This window comes from Lagopus muta, chromosome 6 (genome assembly GCF_023343835.1).
Source record: "Lagopus muta isolate bLagMut1 chromosome 6, bLagMut1 primary, whole genome shotgun sequence".
In the NCBI taxonomy this organism is placed as follows: Eukaryota; Metazoa; Chordata; class Aves; order Galliformes; family Phasianidae; genus Lagopus; species Lagopus muta.
This window is the reverse complement of record NC_064438.1, coordinates 11,302,976-11,322,076: the sequence shown is the minus strand read 5'-3', so window position 1 is coordinate 11,322,076 and position 19,101 is coordinate 11,302,976. Positions and strand designations below refer to the sequence as shown.

The 19,101-nt window shown below is 36.8% G+C and overlaps 1 protein-coding gene across 14 annotated transcripts in view; it reads left to right on the top strand.

Moving 5' to 3' along the window:
* Positions 1 to 19,101, top strand: part of SOX6 (SRY-box transcription factor 6) — a 371,963-nt gene that overhangs the window by 132,108 nt on the left and 220,754 nt on the right. For 13 of the 14 annotated variants that reach the window (XM_048947792.1, XM_048947789.1, XM_048947795.1 and 10 more), the window contains one exon: positions 12,596 to 12,839. In XM_048947792.1, coding sequence (XP_048803749.1) covers positions 12,600 to 12,839 — 240 coding nt within the window. In that variant the 5' untranslated portion in view covers positions 12,596 to 12,599. Of the gene's footprint in view, positions 1 to 9,628; positions 9,798 to 12,595; positions 12,840 to 19,101 lie in introns of those variants that run through there. The other variant, XM_048947798.1, reaches the window with a different exon arrangement.

Here is a 19,101-nt window from a genome sequence, read left to right as displayed (position 1 = left end):
GGGCGCTTCCTCTGCTCCTGTCCCCTCAGCCCCACTCTGTGTGGTATTAATGTCACAGAAAGGCTTCAGAGCGGTTGCTGTGGACTGATGTGGGCTGGTATAATTAGCATAGAGCCTGTGCCTGCTGTGCTGGGGGTCTTCTGTATTTGGATGACCCCATCTCGTTCGTGACCTTGCTCTGTGGGAGCTGCTGGACTGCAGTGCTTTGCCAAGTAGTAACATAAGAATCCGTGTTCAAATTAAAACCTAAAACTGGTTTTGTTTCTCTGCATGTGTTTGATTCTCCCCAGAATTATCGTCTGATGTTGGCACGTTTGCCAGTTGGAGAAACAAGTTCTGTAATTTTTCTGAAAGTGCTTGTCTGTGTAAGCAAAGAGACCTCGTTAGTCTGAATTGGCTAAAGAGGAATAGGTTGAAAAAGCAAAGAGAGAAATACATATAGTCATTAGTGTGCCTTACCACATTTTGCATTTATCTTTGATGAGTGGTTGGAGGAGTATTATCATGGCATACGATCCACAGTAATAAAGTAATGGTAGTAAGTTTTTCACTGTAAACACAGTCATTTCATGTTGCAGTGGGGCCCAATTGATTTTTTCTATGCCAAGAAAAGTTGTTAAGGCTATATCTTCAGCTGAATAAAGAGGTTTCAATTAACTTCAGTACAGCTGCTCTGATTTACAGTGTCTGAGGATCTGGACCAAACTTGAAAGTCTGCAACAATTCTATGCTTGTGTCATAATTTCTAGATTAAAAGATCCATTTCTTTTCAATTTTACTCCTATTTGGTTTAAAACCACAGACATTGGACTGTTTTGCTGATGGTACATGGTAAGGATGTTGGCTGTACCCACTGAATGTCTGTAAAGCTATACGTTCTGTATAGCAATGCTTTTCTAATTGATAATTGAGTTGTCAACAAATATGCACAAGAAAACAAAACCATTAGATTTTGTTATTAGAATAGTCTGCTTGTAGGATGTACTGTTTGCGTGACTATTATAAATTATTACCAATAAACATAAGTGGGAAACTGTTACAAAATATAGCCCTGAGCAAAAATTGACACTGTTTGAAACGACAAGACTTCTTTACATATGCAGATCATATGTTTTATCCTTAAAATATAGGAAAAAATGGGTCAGAGATGAAAACCACAACAGAGAGCTGTGTATTTCAATGGTAAACATACTGCATCACAAGCTATAATAGAGTATTTCAGTGTTTCAGCTAAAATCATTTCTAAGGGATCCAATTGAATTTAAATGGTAATGATAAAAACGTTTACACTCACTGACAGCATTTTAGGTTTGCATTTTAGACAGTTGGGTTTTTTTTTTTTTCTTTCTAATTATCTAGGGACAACTTCAATGGATTGGATCTTTGGCTCGTGCTGGGTTTTGGTTTTCTCTTTATTCTCATAGTTATACTTCATGGTATTCTTTGGCACACAGAAATACTAAAATGGAACTTGAGCACTTGGAAATGTGGGGGCAGTGGAGAGCTTGGGCACTCCTCACCTTTCCCCTTGCGACTGATTTTGCTTTGCATGTTTCCTTCTACTTATTACAGATCAGATGAAAATTAGATAGTTGATGGTCCTCAGTTACTGCAAATTATTTCTTCCTAACAATTTTGTGGCATTTTGTAGATCTGACACAGAAGACAGGGAAATTCTGTAGCTTCCTTTCTAGTTGACACAGTTTCTGAGCACTGTATGCAGAATCTGCTAGCTCTCTCCAAGCTGAATGGTGGTGCTGTGTCAATTTTCCTTCTGGCCATTACTTTTTAAGTATTCTCTGTTTCTTTTCAGCATCTATGCAAACACTTTAATGAAGCCCTTAAAAATAATAATAAAAAACTTTGCTTTGGGAAGCTGCTTTGTATTAGAGTCTGATTTGATTTTAGTTTACTAAATTATGATGAAAATACTTGAAATTGTATGTCCCACTAAGACTATAAGTAGAATCACAGAATCACAAAATTGTAGGGGTTGGAAGGGACCTCCAGAGATCATCGAGTCCAACCCCCTGCCAAAGCAGGTTCCCTACACCAGGTCGCACAGGTAGGCATCCAGGCAGGTCTTGAACATCTCCAGAGGAGACTCCACCACCCCCCTGGGCAGCCTGTTCCAGTGCTCCGTAAAGTAACTCTTCAATTTTTATTTAGGGTGCTTTGGAAGTAAAAGGCAGTGAAAATTGGTATAGATTTCATCAGTAGGCCGTATGAAAAGGATAGGAGGTTCAAAGTCTCAATACACTGAACTTTAAATTGTTTACATTTCTTAGCAACAACTGGTTAGTTTAATTAATAGAGGATATAATATTTTGTGTTATTTGCATTTGCATTAGCAAATTATTTGCATTTTTAGGCTGTTTCAATTATTTCTTTTTGTCTTAATCTTTACACGTGGAAATGAATTCACATTAAAAACTGGTGTCCCATCTGCTCACACCTGTGCAGCCTAAGCAGTGGAGGGACGGTGGGAAGGAGAGAAGTTACTGTGCTGTTGTTCTTGACCACAATGCCAATCTGAGGTAGTTATCTCTGAAATACTTCCCAGGTAGTTTCAGCTGGGCATGGTATCCCCTGTCATATTTTTCTAAAACTTATCCTTTATCCCGGTAGTAGCTGCAGCTCACTGGTAAATCAGGTGGTTTCTGTAAAGGATATGTAAACACATATTAGGGTTCCCATTGTGTGCGTACGTGAAGATCAGATTGTAGAAGCCTTTGTTCAAAAACCAGAGAAATTCTGTGCACAGTGCTGCCTCGTGAAAGCCTGTTTGCAAGGATTCTGACAAAAACTTCAGCTCCTCATTTGTGGAAAGGAAGTATGGCATTTTTATTAGTTTGGCTTTATCTGATCAAAATGTTTGTGACATCATAATTCTCGTGGGTCCGTACTGCATTTTTCCCTCTGTTCCCATTGACCCATATTCTGATGTGTGCTCCTGTATTTTCTGCGTAACCCCTTGCAAACAGTGCCACAATGGGGAGAGTCAGCTGGAGTGTATCTAGTCGTGAAGGCAGTAGACGAGGAGGTGCAGTGTTGTATGATGCAGCAAGAGCAAGGATCACTGGCCTAACCCTGCACTCAGGTTTTAGCTGGAAGGCCCAGGCTTTTGGTAGTGATGTTGCCAGCTGAGAACCTTGCAGCAGCCAAGTTCCTGTGCACACAGCACTTGTAACCAGTTGCCAGTGGTGTTCTTGGGTACATGGAGCCTTAGCCTTTTCTGCAGGACTAACGAAGAAAGCCACTGTGCTTTCATTCTCCTCAGGGGTTAGGATTGCATCTGACACTGGTGTGGTTGGGCAGTGTGGGAAAAAGCTTCTTGTCCCTTGCTACCCTTATTGAGTACTCCTTCAGAGAAAAAACAATGTCCAAGGCAGAGTCTTGGGTTTGCATATTTGTCTTTTCTCTGTTTTTTAATTAGTCCAGTACTGGTAAAACTTCAGAAGTACGAGAAAGCATGTGCTTTTGCATCAATGAATGTTCAAGAACTTTCACTGTGACTAGAATATTAATATAGGAAAATATAATCCACTGTATCACTCTATAATGCAAGCTTTTCAACAAGAATTTAAGTTTAGCTTCATTTCTGTGATCTAGATGAAAATATTTTTTCAAGTATATACCCTGCCCTGGATACTCTTTTATATTTTATAGGATGCCCAAATCTACTGTAGATATAAACCAGTTTCTGGTTATGAGATCTCTCCATTACCAAAATTTCACTCCTGTCTATGAAGCTTGCTAAATAATCTAAAGAAAACTATAGTGAAAATGTTAGTTCTCATGTAGTCAGATTACCCCCTACAAAACATTTTCTTAGGTTTTTAATATCATGAAAGTCACAGCTCTGAGGCAGTCTGCAGTTCAAACTTCATTTTCAGTTCTTAGAGTGAAGTCATTTAAGTAAATAAACAGAAGTGGCACGTCATTTATAGCTCGTGCCAAAGTATGCCATATGCCAGTCGGAATTAATTTGTATGAATCCTCATATATGTGAGCCTATAATAATCACAGTGCACATACACACTCATGCACACTTGTAATACTTTAAATATACAGAGGTACCATCCTACCACAGCTCTGCTTACTTTTACTGTGTCTTGAATCACCTTCCTTAATTGTTTTTGTTTTTTATTTTTCACTTAATGAAAGGCATATAAATCTCATTGCTAAATAGCACTACGATATTTGACAGTAAAAATAAAATCCCTCCTACCTTTCTTTGTGAATAGCCAGATGGATGTGTTTACCCTTTAGAGAAATTTAGACTTGATATTTTTGTTACGTTTTGTTTTCTTGCTAGTAATTACGTTGGCACTTTGCTTATCACCCAGTTGTGCATTATTACAATGGAAGGTGACAATTTGATTGTCTTCAGTTGGAGAAACAAGTAATTTTATATTCACCAAGCTGTCAGGTAACGCTACCGCACAGCACTAAGAGCTCCTGGCAATATGGTTTGGCACCTATATTTAACTGCCTTGATGCTTGCGTAACCTCTACTGAATCAGAAATAGTTTGTCTGCTAGAAATGTTTTTAGACTTGTAGTGTAAGGTTTTGATTAAAAAGACAATCCATAACTGAACTGCAGAGCTGTTGTTTCGTGTTACGTGGAGGTACTAATTAGGTGGTTTACTGCAACTGGTTACAGGGGAGCCTGAAACTGAGACTCCTCAGTGCCTGCCGAGCTGATCTGCTTGACTGAGAAACCAGAATTCAGAAGACTGGGAAGAGGGAGGGGCAGGAAATCTGACTGGGAACAAAACGTTTCACTTCTGTATTAAGCTGTGCAATGGAATGGCACGTGACCTTGTGTTTTTGCACCTGTAGGATGGTAAATTTAGTGTGTAACTTAGCACATGGCATCTTAGTACCTCCTAAAGATTATCTGGTGGAATAAAAAAAGGTCAGAATGCCGTATTCTACCATTGCAGTTGGTGTCTCCTAGAGCACTTAAGAGGAATTAATGAACCTTTCAGGAACTCCTTGCCCTCCAGGTTTAGGTTTGGTCAGAAGAATTTTGAATTATTAGAACAAGTTCTTTACAGGCTTTATTAGGGAAAAAAATAAATCTAGTCTTTTGAATACACTCTCAGCTCCAAGTCTAAATGTGCTAAAATAAATTTTTAGTATTTTTAGTCATCCTTTATCAAAAGCATTTATGTAATCCTTTATCTAAACAATTAAGTTATTCTATTCCATTAAAATATGTGAATTAATGCTTATTTATAGCAACCATTGTTTTTTAATTTTATTATAAACAATTGCTTTTATTTATATTGCATATTCTGTTGCTTGCTGCCTAAAACAACAAATCCTAATAAGTTGCTGATGGATAAGTTCTTGGCATGTTCCCTCTTGTTCTCGTAGTTATTGGTAAAGATAGCTGGAAGTCAGTACTGCCTTTTTTCTTTTTCCAACAGTAGGAAATTGGATATCCAGAGACACATGGTGTAGTCATAGGACTTTAAAGGCAGTCGTCACTGAGAGGCCAATACTGACCAATTAAACAGAGGTGGTTACGTGATGTAACATTATCAGGAGAAACAATTCATGAGTCAAAGCATTCCAGGGCATATGAGCTCCAGTCCAAAGAACAGTCTCAAGCTGTTTAAATAAAGTGACAGGAATATTGTCAGCTAAATATAAACTATAGAAAATATTAACTTCAGTGAGCGAAGATGAGCACAGCCCAGGTGCTAAATGATTATTCTTTCACTGCCCTTTACTACTTTCAATGCGAGTTCACCTTTGGCATGTTTCAGTGAAAACTCCTGGCAGTAAATAAAGAGAATGGAACAGTTAGCCTTCTAGAAAGGTAGGTTTATTTTTTGCCTTTTATGACTCCAAGTAAACACTTCATATTTTCACTGAAAAGTCATCATGGGCTGTGAGGCTGTTTAGCTGCATCCATTTAAATGTTTTCGACAACTGGATGGATAGCCAGGAACTTGTTCCCCACCCCTAATATTTTATTGTGGCTACATGGCTGGAACAGCTTACTTTAATGGCAGAAAGAGAATGGCTTTCCAAAAAATTTCCAAAGGGCTGCTAGCTCTCACATTGTTTAATTATGAGTAAGAAGTACTGTAAAAAGTTGTTCCAAGCTCTGTGAGCCTTGAGGAAGTTTGAACCTGAAGTCAAACTTTGTGACTCGTATTCATATCTATTAAGAGAACTGTAATTTGTCTGGTTTGGAAAAACAAATGCAAGAATAGCTCTGCCTGTGTATCTTGGAAGCCGTGGGTGTATTGCTTAGCTTGATGCTTATCTCAGCTAGAGATTTGGGTGCCCAGTTAACATACTGCTGTCATTTCTTGATTTATATTTACTTCCATTTTCACAAACTTTTATTTTCATGCTAATTCCTACTGTTTCTTAGGACTACCTTAAACTGTCTAATATTGAAATGTCGTTTATGATTGATATGTAACTAATTCTTGTAGTGTTTCTGCAAAATGAAGCCTAGGAAGAGCTTGAGGGAGATGAGCTGATTTGTATAAGGCGTTGTTGCGACTCTGAACAAGAAACAGAGAGTGGGAGACTTTTTCCTTTGCTGTGTTGTCATTTTATACAAATTTTTTGTACAAGGATTTATGTTAGGCTGTGGGGCCCTGGGAGACTGAAGTCTTTCACTAGTTGTTCATTTGTGTTACTAAGGCTCCTTCAAATCAGACATGAGATTTCATAATTTTAGGAAATAGCTGTTTATTCTAAAATGGCAGGCAGATTACAGCATTAGATTTACAGTGAGTTACGTTAGTTTGTCCGCACAAGATTGTTTTCCAGAGGCAAAGCTACAAAATGTTTGGGCTATTGGAAAAGCATTTTCATTTTTCTTTAAGTCTGTCTGACCACTGCTGTAACTGCTACCTGTATACATAAAAAATAATCAGTTTTCCTGAATGTTTCAAATATGGTAAACTAATTCTCAGTTAGAAATAAATGAATTATTCCAGCAGGTAGTGTGCAGCGGTGTCAGTTTGTCCCATGCTACATCAGGCCCATACTTAAATGAACTTCCATGGCAAAACAGATTGCATAAGGAGTGCTTCATGGGCATACACTTGAGTCTCAGAGGAGGTCTGAGAATCCATGAAACAAATGGAGTTGTTGACTGGTAAGCTGCTGGGCCAGAGGTATTAAAGAGGATGCTGTGGGCAGTGCAGGCAAAGACGAATATGCACTGCATTTATTTTATCACATATCTGACTGCTGACTTTGTAAGAGAGAGCCCTGTAAGTCATTTATAAGATTATGAGAGAGGTGTGAGCATTTGTTGCTCTTTTAGAGCGATGGGAAGAGCAGGCTAAGCTGCTGGGGCTGCTTTTTACTTTTCACTAACCCCAGGTTAGCATAAAAGTTTAGAAGGAAGTATTTAAAAGGTTATGAGTATGTCTAAAAATGGTTTCTTTTAATTTATTTAGTTCTGAAGTCACAGAAGCACTTAGACATATGCTTAACTTTTTGAAACAGAGTAGTCCAATTTGAAATTAGTGGACTGCTTGCATACTTACAGTTAATCATGCACTTAAGTACTTTAATCTGGCACTTTGGGGAAAAGGAATGGAGACTGTTCGTAAAAGCTCTGTAAGTGAATGTATTTCTAATCTAATCGGATTCCAATCTACTGTTGGAGCTGTAGACCTGGGTTATGTCTGCAGTCAGTAAAGCAGGATGAATTAGACCATCTGAGTACCACGCTACTGTACTTGGAGTGCTGTCAGAAATGAGCTTGTTTAAAATGGGTTTGGATATTCCAGAATTACAAAGCTGTCATTTGTGTGGCTGCAGTGTAGACATGCCTTTACATTTCTGAAAGCTTTGAGAGGATGGAGCAGAGCTCATTGCTGGCCAAATACAGGTCTGCTTTGTCATTTACCCCATTGTTATTGCTTAGTTTATATGCTTTTGAAATACCGACTAGTCTACTGTACCATTGTTGTAAGTTATCATGGATAATAAAGCTTCTATCTAAAACAAGAACAGACAAGGAGAAACCATAGAAATGTCTTAGAAAAAAAAAAGTAAAGAGAAAGAATAATTGCATTTATGAAGGTATAACACAGTGTCTGTAGGAAAAAAGAAAACTGATGCTTTGAGAATCTAACTGGTAGTCTTCATTGGAGCAGAGACAATTTATTCTCTAGATTAACGTATAAATTATGTCATATGTATAATAAGCCGTCTCTTTAGTTTTACGTAGGTGAAACCCTTAGCCCTTCTGTTTTGGCTTTACTGTCTTGATATTGAGGTTGGCTGAAAATGCGGTCCAAGCCTTGCCTTTGGTAAAAGATCCCAGTCTTTTTCAGCTTCAAGTTCAGAATGAGGCAGAATTTATTCTAGTTTTGGAAAATCAAAGTGCAGATTTTCTCTAATTCTCGAAGTTGAGTAGGTGAAAGGACTCCAGATAATTAGGGCTTTTTCTAACCTTTTTTCATACCCATTAGGTATATTTTCTACCTTTAGTGATTGCAGTGTTCAGCTAATCTGTCAATTTAACCAAAGCAACAATTTCACAATGTAGTTTTCTTTCTAATTGTGTGCTGTGTAATCAATATACTGATATAATGTGAGTGTAATTTCCTCTCTTATTTTATCTCCACTGCACAGTATTATAAATAAACAGCTAAAAAAGAAAAAAGAAAGAAAAGCACCAAACAAATCTGTTGCATCTTCTTTTAAGATTGTACCACTGTAGACACTTGTTCTAGTAAAGTAGAATTGGACCCACTTGATTGCATTTAAATTTTTCATGCTTCAGCAGTTTGTCTGGGAGCACAGTAAAGAAAACCCCCCGAGCGAGGATAGTTTAGAATAATAGAACTTGATTTTGTGTATTATAGCGGCACCATTTGCGCTGCTGTAGTTAGGGTTGTGTCAGCACTTCCATTATAAACCCCGGTTTGCAGGGGTTATAACTAGGGAGATATTTTTTATCAGAAACTTTTCTTTTTTTTAAAATCATTTGCGTGAATTTAATTGATAATAGGAGGAAAAATAAATTATAATGGAAATTAGTAAATTTCAGATACCTTTTATGAGTCGTATTTACTAGTAATATTGATTTTTTTTTTCTTTCACTGGAGATTTTAGCAAATGCGTTTTGAATATTTTAAATGTAAAATTGTGAAATTATAATGGCTTAAAATTGGACTTTTTTTTGTGCTCATGGTTCAACGTTAAAATGTTTAAACACAACCTCTTCTATGGTTTGATGTTACTATGAACTACTTGAGTGATCCGGATCCTTCTCCCTTCAGTCTGATAAGGCCTTGAGTTATTGGCTGAATTCTGCCTTTGGACCTTATGGACTTCTATGGAACGACTCCTCCTGTTTAAGTGAAACCAAATGTGCAGAGTAAAAACCTGCTGGGAGTCACTGGATGACACCCAGTCACACAATTTATACAGTTCATACAGTTTAACTGGTCATAATCTTGCCACAATCAATATCTGGAGCATAACCTGGGACCCCTGGAATACCTGTACACATGAGGGTATTGATTTAGTTAATGATTGTGCTGAGAAAAGCAGCTGGAGGCTTTGACCTAACAGGGTCCTGCATCTCTGTCCCTTTTAGTGTTTAAAATCTAGCAGTCAAAGGCTGGAAAGGAAACATGAAGTGCTGACCTCTGGCCATGATGGCTGCATTAGCTCCTGGAGTTCCAACAGAGCTATGGAGAGAGGGGCAAGAGAAACAGGCCTCTGAAAACTGCGATGAGGAGAGCGGGTGCCTGGGGTCCTGCTGAGTTCCTCTTTGTAGGCTCCAGGCCTACAGGTAACAGTAAAATGCCAGCATGAAAATGCATCTGACCAAAGGGCAGTAGTGGAGGAAATGGGTTGGAGGAGCTCAGAAGCACCTGAGGTCTGCTCTTGACCCATTCTGCTAGCCTGGTGCAGAAAACAGTTGCCGGACATGACTTGAGATTGGTAGTGAATGTGACTTTGTCAATGCAATTTGATTTTTAAGGTTAAGATATCTCCTTTTCTAGACGCAATCAAATTAAGAAGAGAACATTAATACAGCCTTGTATTTATATGTTTAAACCACGGTGAAGAAGAGGGAAGTCTATTAGCATACATGGCAGGGGAAAGGTGCTTCCACTCGAGCACATTACCAGCAGATAGCTTTACTGAGTGGTCACTTGAGGAAATACCAAAAGCCTGTTTATGAAATAGAGGTGAAGCCTTTCTAGACTAATTATATTCAGCATGTAATTTCTAAACTTCAGTCTGAATTTTGATTTTCAATTAACATTCCCAATTTGAAGATAATTTTCTATTTAATGTAATTGCAGGAAATAATTTATTGGCTGATTAAGACTGAGGGCCCAGCCTTCCTTAAGAAAACAGTCCCTAACAAACCAGCCTTTAAAGCCAACTCGTAGCTTTGGACAGATTCAGCCTATTTTTGCAGCTGCAGAGTTGTGTTTAATTAGGATTGTGCACTATTATTCATTGGTGCAGTTAGTAGTTGAAATTATTCTTAAGAGACATTTTCATTTCGAGTTTTGTGTCATGATTAATTTATAGTGAAGAAACAGCCATAGCTATTGCTTTTTGCAGAAGCTCGTTCGGTTTGAAACGGGAATCAAATCTGTTGAGAAGGTGAAAACAAGGAAAACCCCTCATTGTGACTTTCAGTTTTAATGCCTAGTTTTCAAATCATATAGAGCGTGGTAAGATTACTTATATTTTCATGTGAGTGATTACATTAACATGACCATTTTAATGAGAAAAGGGAAAGTAAACCTTTTTTTTTTTTTTATCTTGGATCACAGCAATTATGAGCCAGAACCTTTTGAAGTACATGCAGTAATGCCGGCTGCTGAACTCTTGGCATGTTCTCTGCAGCATCAACACGAATTCTTTAGCGTAGTACAAATGTAATACACGGTTTAAATTCCTCAGTTCTGCTTATTGGCAGCATTGATATTAGACTGCCACTTACACTTAGGCTTCTCTAAAGAAAATGCAAATGTTTTTTTCCCCCACCAGTATCGAGTTTAAGAGGCAGGATTATCTCTATTTACAGAATTGTTATTCTAAATAGGTATCAGTGTTTTAATATGTCTCCGAGCACTTCAAAGCTTGTAATACTTTTATATAGAACTGTACATAATTAGATTAGCTGATCCTATATTAATTTTTTTTCACTGTAGGATACTAAATCCAAGCTCACTCATTAATTGTGAGAAATTTAGCATTAGCTGTTAAATCCTATGTGAAACATGGGCTGCTACATAAAAAGTACTTTTTAAATTGGAATTAACTTAATTATTTTTCTTTGCACTTGATATTTCCTTCTCTGTAATATTCATGAAAGCATGTGACAGATTTGTAAATTTAACTGTTAGTCTCAGATTTCTAGCCCCTTTAATCAGTATTTATTTGTCTGTAGAAACAGTACTAGCAAGTTAATGATTTGCTAATTTGAAAAATGCTCATGTGGTTTCCCATGTTAACTGATTTGTGCATTTTTAAAGAAATGGTATGAAATCAATTATTGTTAAAAAGCAATTAAGGTGAAGATCTTATTCCTTGGCTTCTCTGCAATTTCAGTGTCCAGGATATTCTAAAGTCACTAAAATCTGGGAAAATAGCTAATATATTTTAACTGTCTACTTTCAGGTTTATTAATGGCAGTTTTAACAGTTGCAGTTAATCTTATTAGAAATTTTAAACAAAGTGTTTTAAGATTTTGTGTTGAAGTCAGTTATATTTTCATGTAAGTGCAGTTATATTTTCATGTGGTGAAAGCAGTGTTTCCATATGTGATGGCAGTAAGAGACCATTATTAGAAAGAGACATTTAACATAAATCAATGCATTTATTCATTAGACTTTTAGGTCATTTAATGTAATTTGTTGAAATATATCCTGCTCTCGATGAAACATAATTATTTCAGATTTTTAGTTCAAACTGTAAAAGATTAATCACTTATTATCCATCCATTTGATAAACCATTCGCTTTCCCCGTTAACATCTCAGCATTTTCCAAACGTAAAGCTAGATGAAAATTTAAACAGGTGAGGATCGGATACAACTTTAAACAAACAGCAAAAGGACTTGGTTTGAAGAATCTGAAATGGACTTGAAAATTCTCATCTCTGCAGAAAATAGCTTCTGCTTGCAAGGAAAGAGATTAAAAATACATGTGGGACCTTCTCCCCCCAAAAATTTGCTTATAACCTTCAGATTACTTATATGACTAAGAGTTTAAAGCTTGAAATCTTATGGTGAATCAACATGAAAATAACAGTAAGCTAACTTCTTTTTTTTTTTTTTCTGGCTAGAGAAAATTACATTGTTTGACAAGTCTAAATGAATAGAATAACATCACATTGCTAACCCTGACACTCACTGGACGTTAGTGAAAACTTCATCTCACTGGTTTGGATTTGGTTCCCCAAATCTGTGCTTATAAGAGTATTTTCTTTGACTGTGTATGATTAATTTTAATTGATGCAGGCAAGCGTACCTTCTATACCTTCTATCTCGTGTGTTTAGAGGGCTGTTTGAGTTTGATTTTTTTGTTTGACACAAATGTTTTCTTTTTGTCTCCTTATTTTGCAGAAGAATGTCTTCCAAGCAGGCTACCTCTCCATTTGCATGTGCAGCTGATGGAGAGGAAACAATGACCCAGGACTTAGCATCACGAGACAAGGAAGAGGGCAACAGTGATCAGCACGCGACCTCTCATCTGCCTCTACATAATGTAATGCACAACAAACCTCACTCTGAGGAGCTACCAACTCTAGTCACGACCATCCAACAAGATGCCGAGTGGGATGGAGTCATCTCAGCCCAACACAGAATGGTGAGTTTCACAGTTCTTGAACCAGCTTTCTAAATTAGTATCCTAAAAGGCTGTTCGCTTCTGTTTTGAAAGACATGTTCAGTAGAATCATTCAAGTGTGTGAAGCTTTTTAAATGTTCATGTTAGCAATAGATCAGCATCAATATGGTATAATTGTAAATTATAACTGTATAATCTTGTTAAGTATACAAGTCTATATGAATGAGGTCATTTGATGAGTTCACCTTCGGAAAGGAAATGCATCTATTTATCATGTTTTCATTCATGCCTTGATTTATGTCATAACCTCTCTAGATCATATATTCAAGCATTAATTTCTGACAGGAGGGTATAGCTCACAACTGTTTGTCATCTGCAAAGTGTTGCATTGAAGGAAGAAACTTTAATGTGTTTTTTTACTTCTCTCTCAGAAAGGAAATTCACCAAACCTACAATATTACACCTTCATACTACAACAAAGAACCTGGCATTTTATTTGACACAATCATCCTGCTATATTTATAGAAAATTATAACTTTTTGTGAAAGAGAAATGTGTTTGAGTAACTATGTCATACTTTTCTACTCTAGATCATGTTTCCATACAAGTGACATTAGAAATGATCAGATTTTTTGTCTGTATTCTCTTCAGTAGACCACTTAAAATTATTTTCCAGTTGTAATTCTGTCCTTATGCATCCCCAAAACTCTGCAATAAACGAAAAGACTGAATCAAGACTGAATGGGCACAGCATCTCATTCAATTTATTTTCCTTGAATGTGTTTATGAGGAACAGAATTAAGGTATGTGCAGCACCCAGGTGTGCTGTAAATTTAGAACATAATAATTTCACACTCTCCATAAAGTGACTTTCACAAACACTGAGTTCACGCAGTTAATGTGTTTTCATAAAATTTCTTCTGCATTTTCATTAAATATCTATAAGCAGATATTTACTGAGGAAGTCTTGAGATTTTTTTCAGAGCAAATCAGCAGCTAGCATAAAAAATTGTAGATTTTTTTTTTTGACATTTCTAACAAATATTTCAAATTTGTGGAGAAATAATAATTCTATTTCAGTAATCAACATAGAGGCTGGAATTCTTCATGCATTTTGTGTTACCTAAAATTCAAGTGTTAAGTAAATAATAGCACTTAAATTATATCTATTCTGTTAATGGAGGTTTTTGTTAGTTTCTTCTCAAAATCTAATTGATTCGGACTATCAGACCAAACTAGAGAAGTGTTGCCTAATCTGTAGTGCACCATCTAAGCTGGTGTAGGTCTAAAATATTCCTAAATCTATGGGCTACTTTTACAGAGTTTAAAAGATGCAAATGTAAAAATGGCTTTAAAGAAGAATGATTGTAGATTAGTAATTTTGCAAGGTTTTGAGTTGTATATATGGCTTCTATGCAGAATTTTCAACTGGAATGTCAGTTTGGGTGGAAAGTCATTCTTTCGCCCAAATCATGCAATAAGCTCATCAGAAAAAATTTAACATCTTTCTGCGTTTTCAGGAAGGCAACCAGGATATAGAGTAGAAAGTGTTGATCAAATCTGTTGATGAAAAATAAATCTGTGAATTCATCAGTCACTTTCCCATCCAATGAGGCACGTGCAGTCTGGGAATTTCAGTCTTAGAACACTAATACCGTAGATGAAGTGACTTTGTGTCTCAGAAAGATAGGTGTTCCTAACCTCTGGGAGCCCCTCAAAGCATTTGCTTTTTATCCAGGCTGTTCTTTTGACTTGAAATATTAGCAAAAATGATATAAGCTTGTGCTGTGTGATCGTCTGTACTCACTGGCTGTAAACTAAGCTTATGCTTACAGCACCAGAGTGCGATCTCTGTTTTCCTTCTTAATGCTGCACTACCATGTCAACGCTTGCTGTACCTCTGGACAAGCATGAATCAATACCCAGCTTATCGTGTTTCAGAGCAGGTGCATAAACTTTACTTGAGTGACTTAGCACTCTGTTTTTCCTCCCTCCTTTTTTCAGTGAACACTCCGTCATATACGTAGATGAATGTCCTGAAAATCATTAAAAGTTTCCACAATTCCCTTGGGTCAAATCTTGTGGTGAATGTATGTCATCCTTATTTAGGTAGCTCTCAGCTAAACCAAACAGATTTTTTTGCCTAGCTAAAAGCTTTACAAGGTTTGGCTAGAAAAAATAAGTTCTCAAACATGCTACTTGGTTGCACTTAAATGAGATATAAAATATAAGCAAGATTCCAATGTGTTCGCAAGTTAGGTGAGTTAGATCACTAGTTAGATCAATGCTGTGAAGTGGTATAAAAAATATTTTTTCTTGTTGGGGGACTGTCAGCTAGGGCAACCTTTTTGACTTTTTTTCTCTACTTATGTCCTCAGTTAAGCCTCAATTAATTGTGCAAAGTTTATCTGAAACACCTCATTCTCCAAGCAGGCATTGATACTGCTAGGAAAAATTCAGAAGTGGCTTTCAATTTTCCTGATGAGATCAATTTTATACTCCTCTAAGTGAGGATAGGAGTTTCTTTCCTGAGAGGCAAATTCTAGAAGGTGGGTTGGACAGTTTTGAGATAGCGACTAGTTTTCTACCTAATAAAACCAAACTCCCAGAAGGTAAGTGCTTACTGACCTTTCACAGACAGATCCTTTCAAAGCAGATTTGAAGAAGCACCTGCTCCTTCCGTTTACCCTAAAGGTAAAGACATTGGTGCTGTCATTAAAATGCATCGATAATGCGTGTTGCCTGGTTAGCAGATAGTAAATTCACAGAATGCTGTGTCGACATATGGAGAGGAAAAAAATTATTTTTCAAGTGATACCTAATTAAGGACAAAATCCCGCTTCCTTTGTGCCTTTAAAACTACTAAGGATGTCACTGGAATTTGTGAGAGCGCACATGCTAGGAGGGCTGTACAGAAGCTGGGTGAAAAAAGATACTCTAGCAGGGCAATTCAGCTGAAAAATATAACCAAGTTTTTTCTTCTTTCATACTTGTGCTATGCAGCACTTTCTGTAATATAAGATACCTTTAAACTGCATTGTGTATTATCATAAAAAAAAGAAAAAACCCTACACTGGCTAGAAATGTTTTCAAACTTTCACTCCCTTTTGATATCAGGCATTGCTTTCCACTGAGTCCTTTGTGTATTCTGAATGTCTGGAAGCCAAAATATTTTGTTTTAACTCCCACTCTGTAGTATTTCCCAGCTGTGTACTTATATGGTGTAATAAAAGGATTTAACAAATGGGAAATAGCAGCTGCATTTGGAAATTCCCTTTGTGCTCCCTTTTCATTTGACAGATTCAGCAATGTGTAACAACTGTAACGTCAGACCTGTAATGACTTACAGTGTGGGTATCAAATCACCAGCCAATCTGATGGTATAGTGGGGAGAAAATAAAACAACTGAAAGATTTAGGCCTGTAATTTCTTATTGCTGAGCTGAAAGGATTTGTATGTGTATTTCTAACCATAACTTCATATAAAATACATAGAAAATACCTGGACTTGTGGGTATTTATTGTTGCCTGTAGTTCAACTAGAAAATAAATGCTATTTTAGGCTGAGGACATATCTTTTTGCTGCATTGAACAGTAGGGAGGGGTCAAAGTGTTACTAAGATAATAGGGAAGCAACTCTTCTGCCTTCTCCCATGGACACTGAGTAACAGACAGATTTTCTAAGTTGCATCCAAAAGCTGGCTTTCTTGGGGCAATAGACTGAGAGAGGATGAGAATGAAAAGCCAACGGAACTAACTTATGCTAAATATAATAGTAATTGAATTGTTATATCCCAATATTATGTTAATTAGCAGCTATGTAAAGAAGTGGAGAATCATAATTTGTGTTTTATTCACTGGAGAGCGACGATAAGTGATGCTCCTTATCGTCATACAGAGCCTTAAACAGGTTTAAACAGGTAAATTACAAAGATTTTTAATTTTTGCCTTTAACTACCAGGAGAAAGCAGTGCCAACAAGCTACAAAAATCAGATGAACAAGCAGTCTGATCCACTTAAAGAGATGGGTTGGTGTGTTGCCATGACTGTAAGGGCTAGATGTGGTCCTTTTTGTGGACAGTAAATTTAAGCAGCTTTAACATAGTGAAATCACAGTCATAGAATAGCTTGGGTTGAAAGCCAGAATCTTTCTCCAAATTTCAGATTTTTAAAAATTGTTTTTTTTTCCTTCTGAAACTGTGAAGAGAGAGGCAAATTGTGTTCCCAACCCTAATCCCATTATGGCAATCTGGTAAAAGGCAGGATTTCTGAAGATCTTACAGGCACCTTGAGAATCACTGTATGAGGAACACAAGAACAGTGGAAGCCCTTTTCCCACTGGTATTCCTCTCCTGCCCACCACCACAGGCAGTATGCAGACAGTGTGTGCATGCACAGAATGAGGGCATCCGCAGCTTCTTGGTCTACCATTACATGAAGCGTTAAGGCAAGAGGCTGTTGGGAGGAACCACAGCTGCAAGCAAAGTCTAAAGAATGTGTGTTATTTCCCTGTGACTGAGGAAAAACACACAAATATACATATATAGTAAGTTACATATTTCATCATCATCAAATATATGTACTACTTTTCCCCATACATTTTTTAACATTGTTCAAAGACCCTTTGGGTTTAGAAAGGAAATTTCTTTAATTGGGTTTTATGTCAGATGGGAACATTGACATATATTTCGTAGTTATGTCAACCCTGTCTTCTGTTGACTTCTTGCCAAAAAGTGAAAAGCATGCTACCTTTCCACTGTCTCGGCATATCCGTTTCAGCAGTACTGATGGCAGATTTGCATATGCAGGAGGAAAAGAGATTTGTATCCGTATTTGTTACTTTTAAATCATTTTAAATCACCAAGTGTCAAATTTAATTTTGTATAGCTCTAGCAAAACTCCTGGTATCAGAAAGACAGAAATGGGTGGCATTCAAGAGGTGCGTAGTGTCTGCTGCAGAACAGGCATTGTTCTGTCACATGCATCTGTGCCATTAACTTTCCTTGATGAAAGTCCTTCCTTTTGTGGAAAATAAACTCACGTTTCCAGGAAAAATCATTGAAAAATGTTTACATGTGCTAAATGCTGTGAATTTGTTGTATAAATTCATGGCTTCAAATTCTTAAAAGTTACAGGTACAATTGCATGTTTTGAATTTTTATTTTTACTTCATTTTTGACGGGATATGAGCATATGAAATGCATCAGATATAAATGCCCTAAACTCTAGCAATTCCGTATCTGCTAAATTGCTCATGCAGCTGTTACTTGCTTGTACAAATTTGTGTTTTGTGATGATTGAAAGCAATTCTATAGCGCTTGTGATATTATTTCTGGATGTCAGGTAGTGCATTGAAATTTTTATCTAACTAGAAAGATAAATTATTTTGCATGCAATAGCACAGTGTTTTGATTCAAAGAGCATTCAAGTATATGCTTGGCTTGACTTTATTAGAACTACCGACAACTGTCATGTTATGTACAGGTAAAAGTCGGAAAGATCACGTACTCAGTTTTAGTAGTTGGAGCATTAAAATGTTTACATTTCAAATTAAAACAATAAAACAGTTCCCTAAAAGTGTGCAGAGTATAGTGCACAATGTGCTGAATTTACTTTAGGAAAAGTCAAGCGGTTTTTCATTTTTGCGTTTGTTATACTTTTCATTATTTTTGTTTTGACATTGTGTAGTTCAGTTTTGTTTACAAATGTCCGACGTTCTGGGATGAATTGTGTTTGAATAGGATTGATCATCACCTGAATTCTGCACAAAAGCTTTGTAGCATACGTTCATCTCTGAACCTGTAGACGTTCTATTCCTTTCCCTTATGTTAAAATTTCTATTGTTTTTTATAAAACAAATTCTGAGGAGTTTTAAAATCAGTTCTGTATATTGACACTTTTTTTTTTTTTTTTTCCCCAAAAGTAGGAGCATTAACATGCTCTAAATTGTTAAATTTTTTTCCTTGGGCAAGAAGGAATCAGGTATGCATGCTGATTAACATACTCCAGTCATTAACATGTGATTATGTGGGCTGCATATTGAGCACCTGCCAAAAGATAAAATCCAACACTTTACTACATCTGTGCAAAGACTTCTTGCATTTCTTTTGTACTTTGACAGCTCAAGAAAAAACAGACTTTGGTATCTCTGTCCAGCATAATAAAACTGTGTACATAACATGTCTTAATGGAGGAAGGAAAGATACTACTTATATTTATTTTAATCTTTGAGGCCATGAAAAATCCAGTGACCGAGACTTACAGAGCACCAAGTGTAATATGAA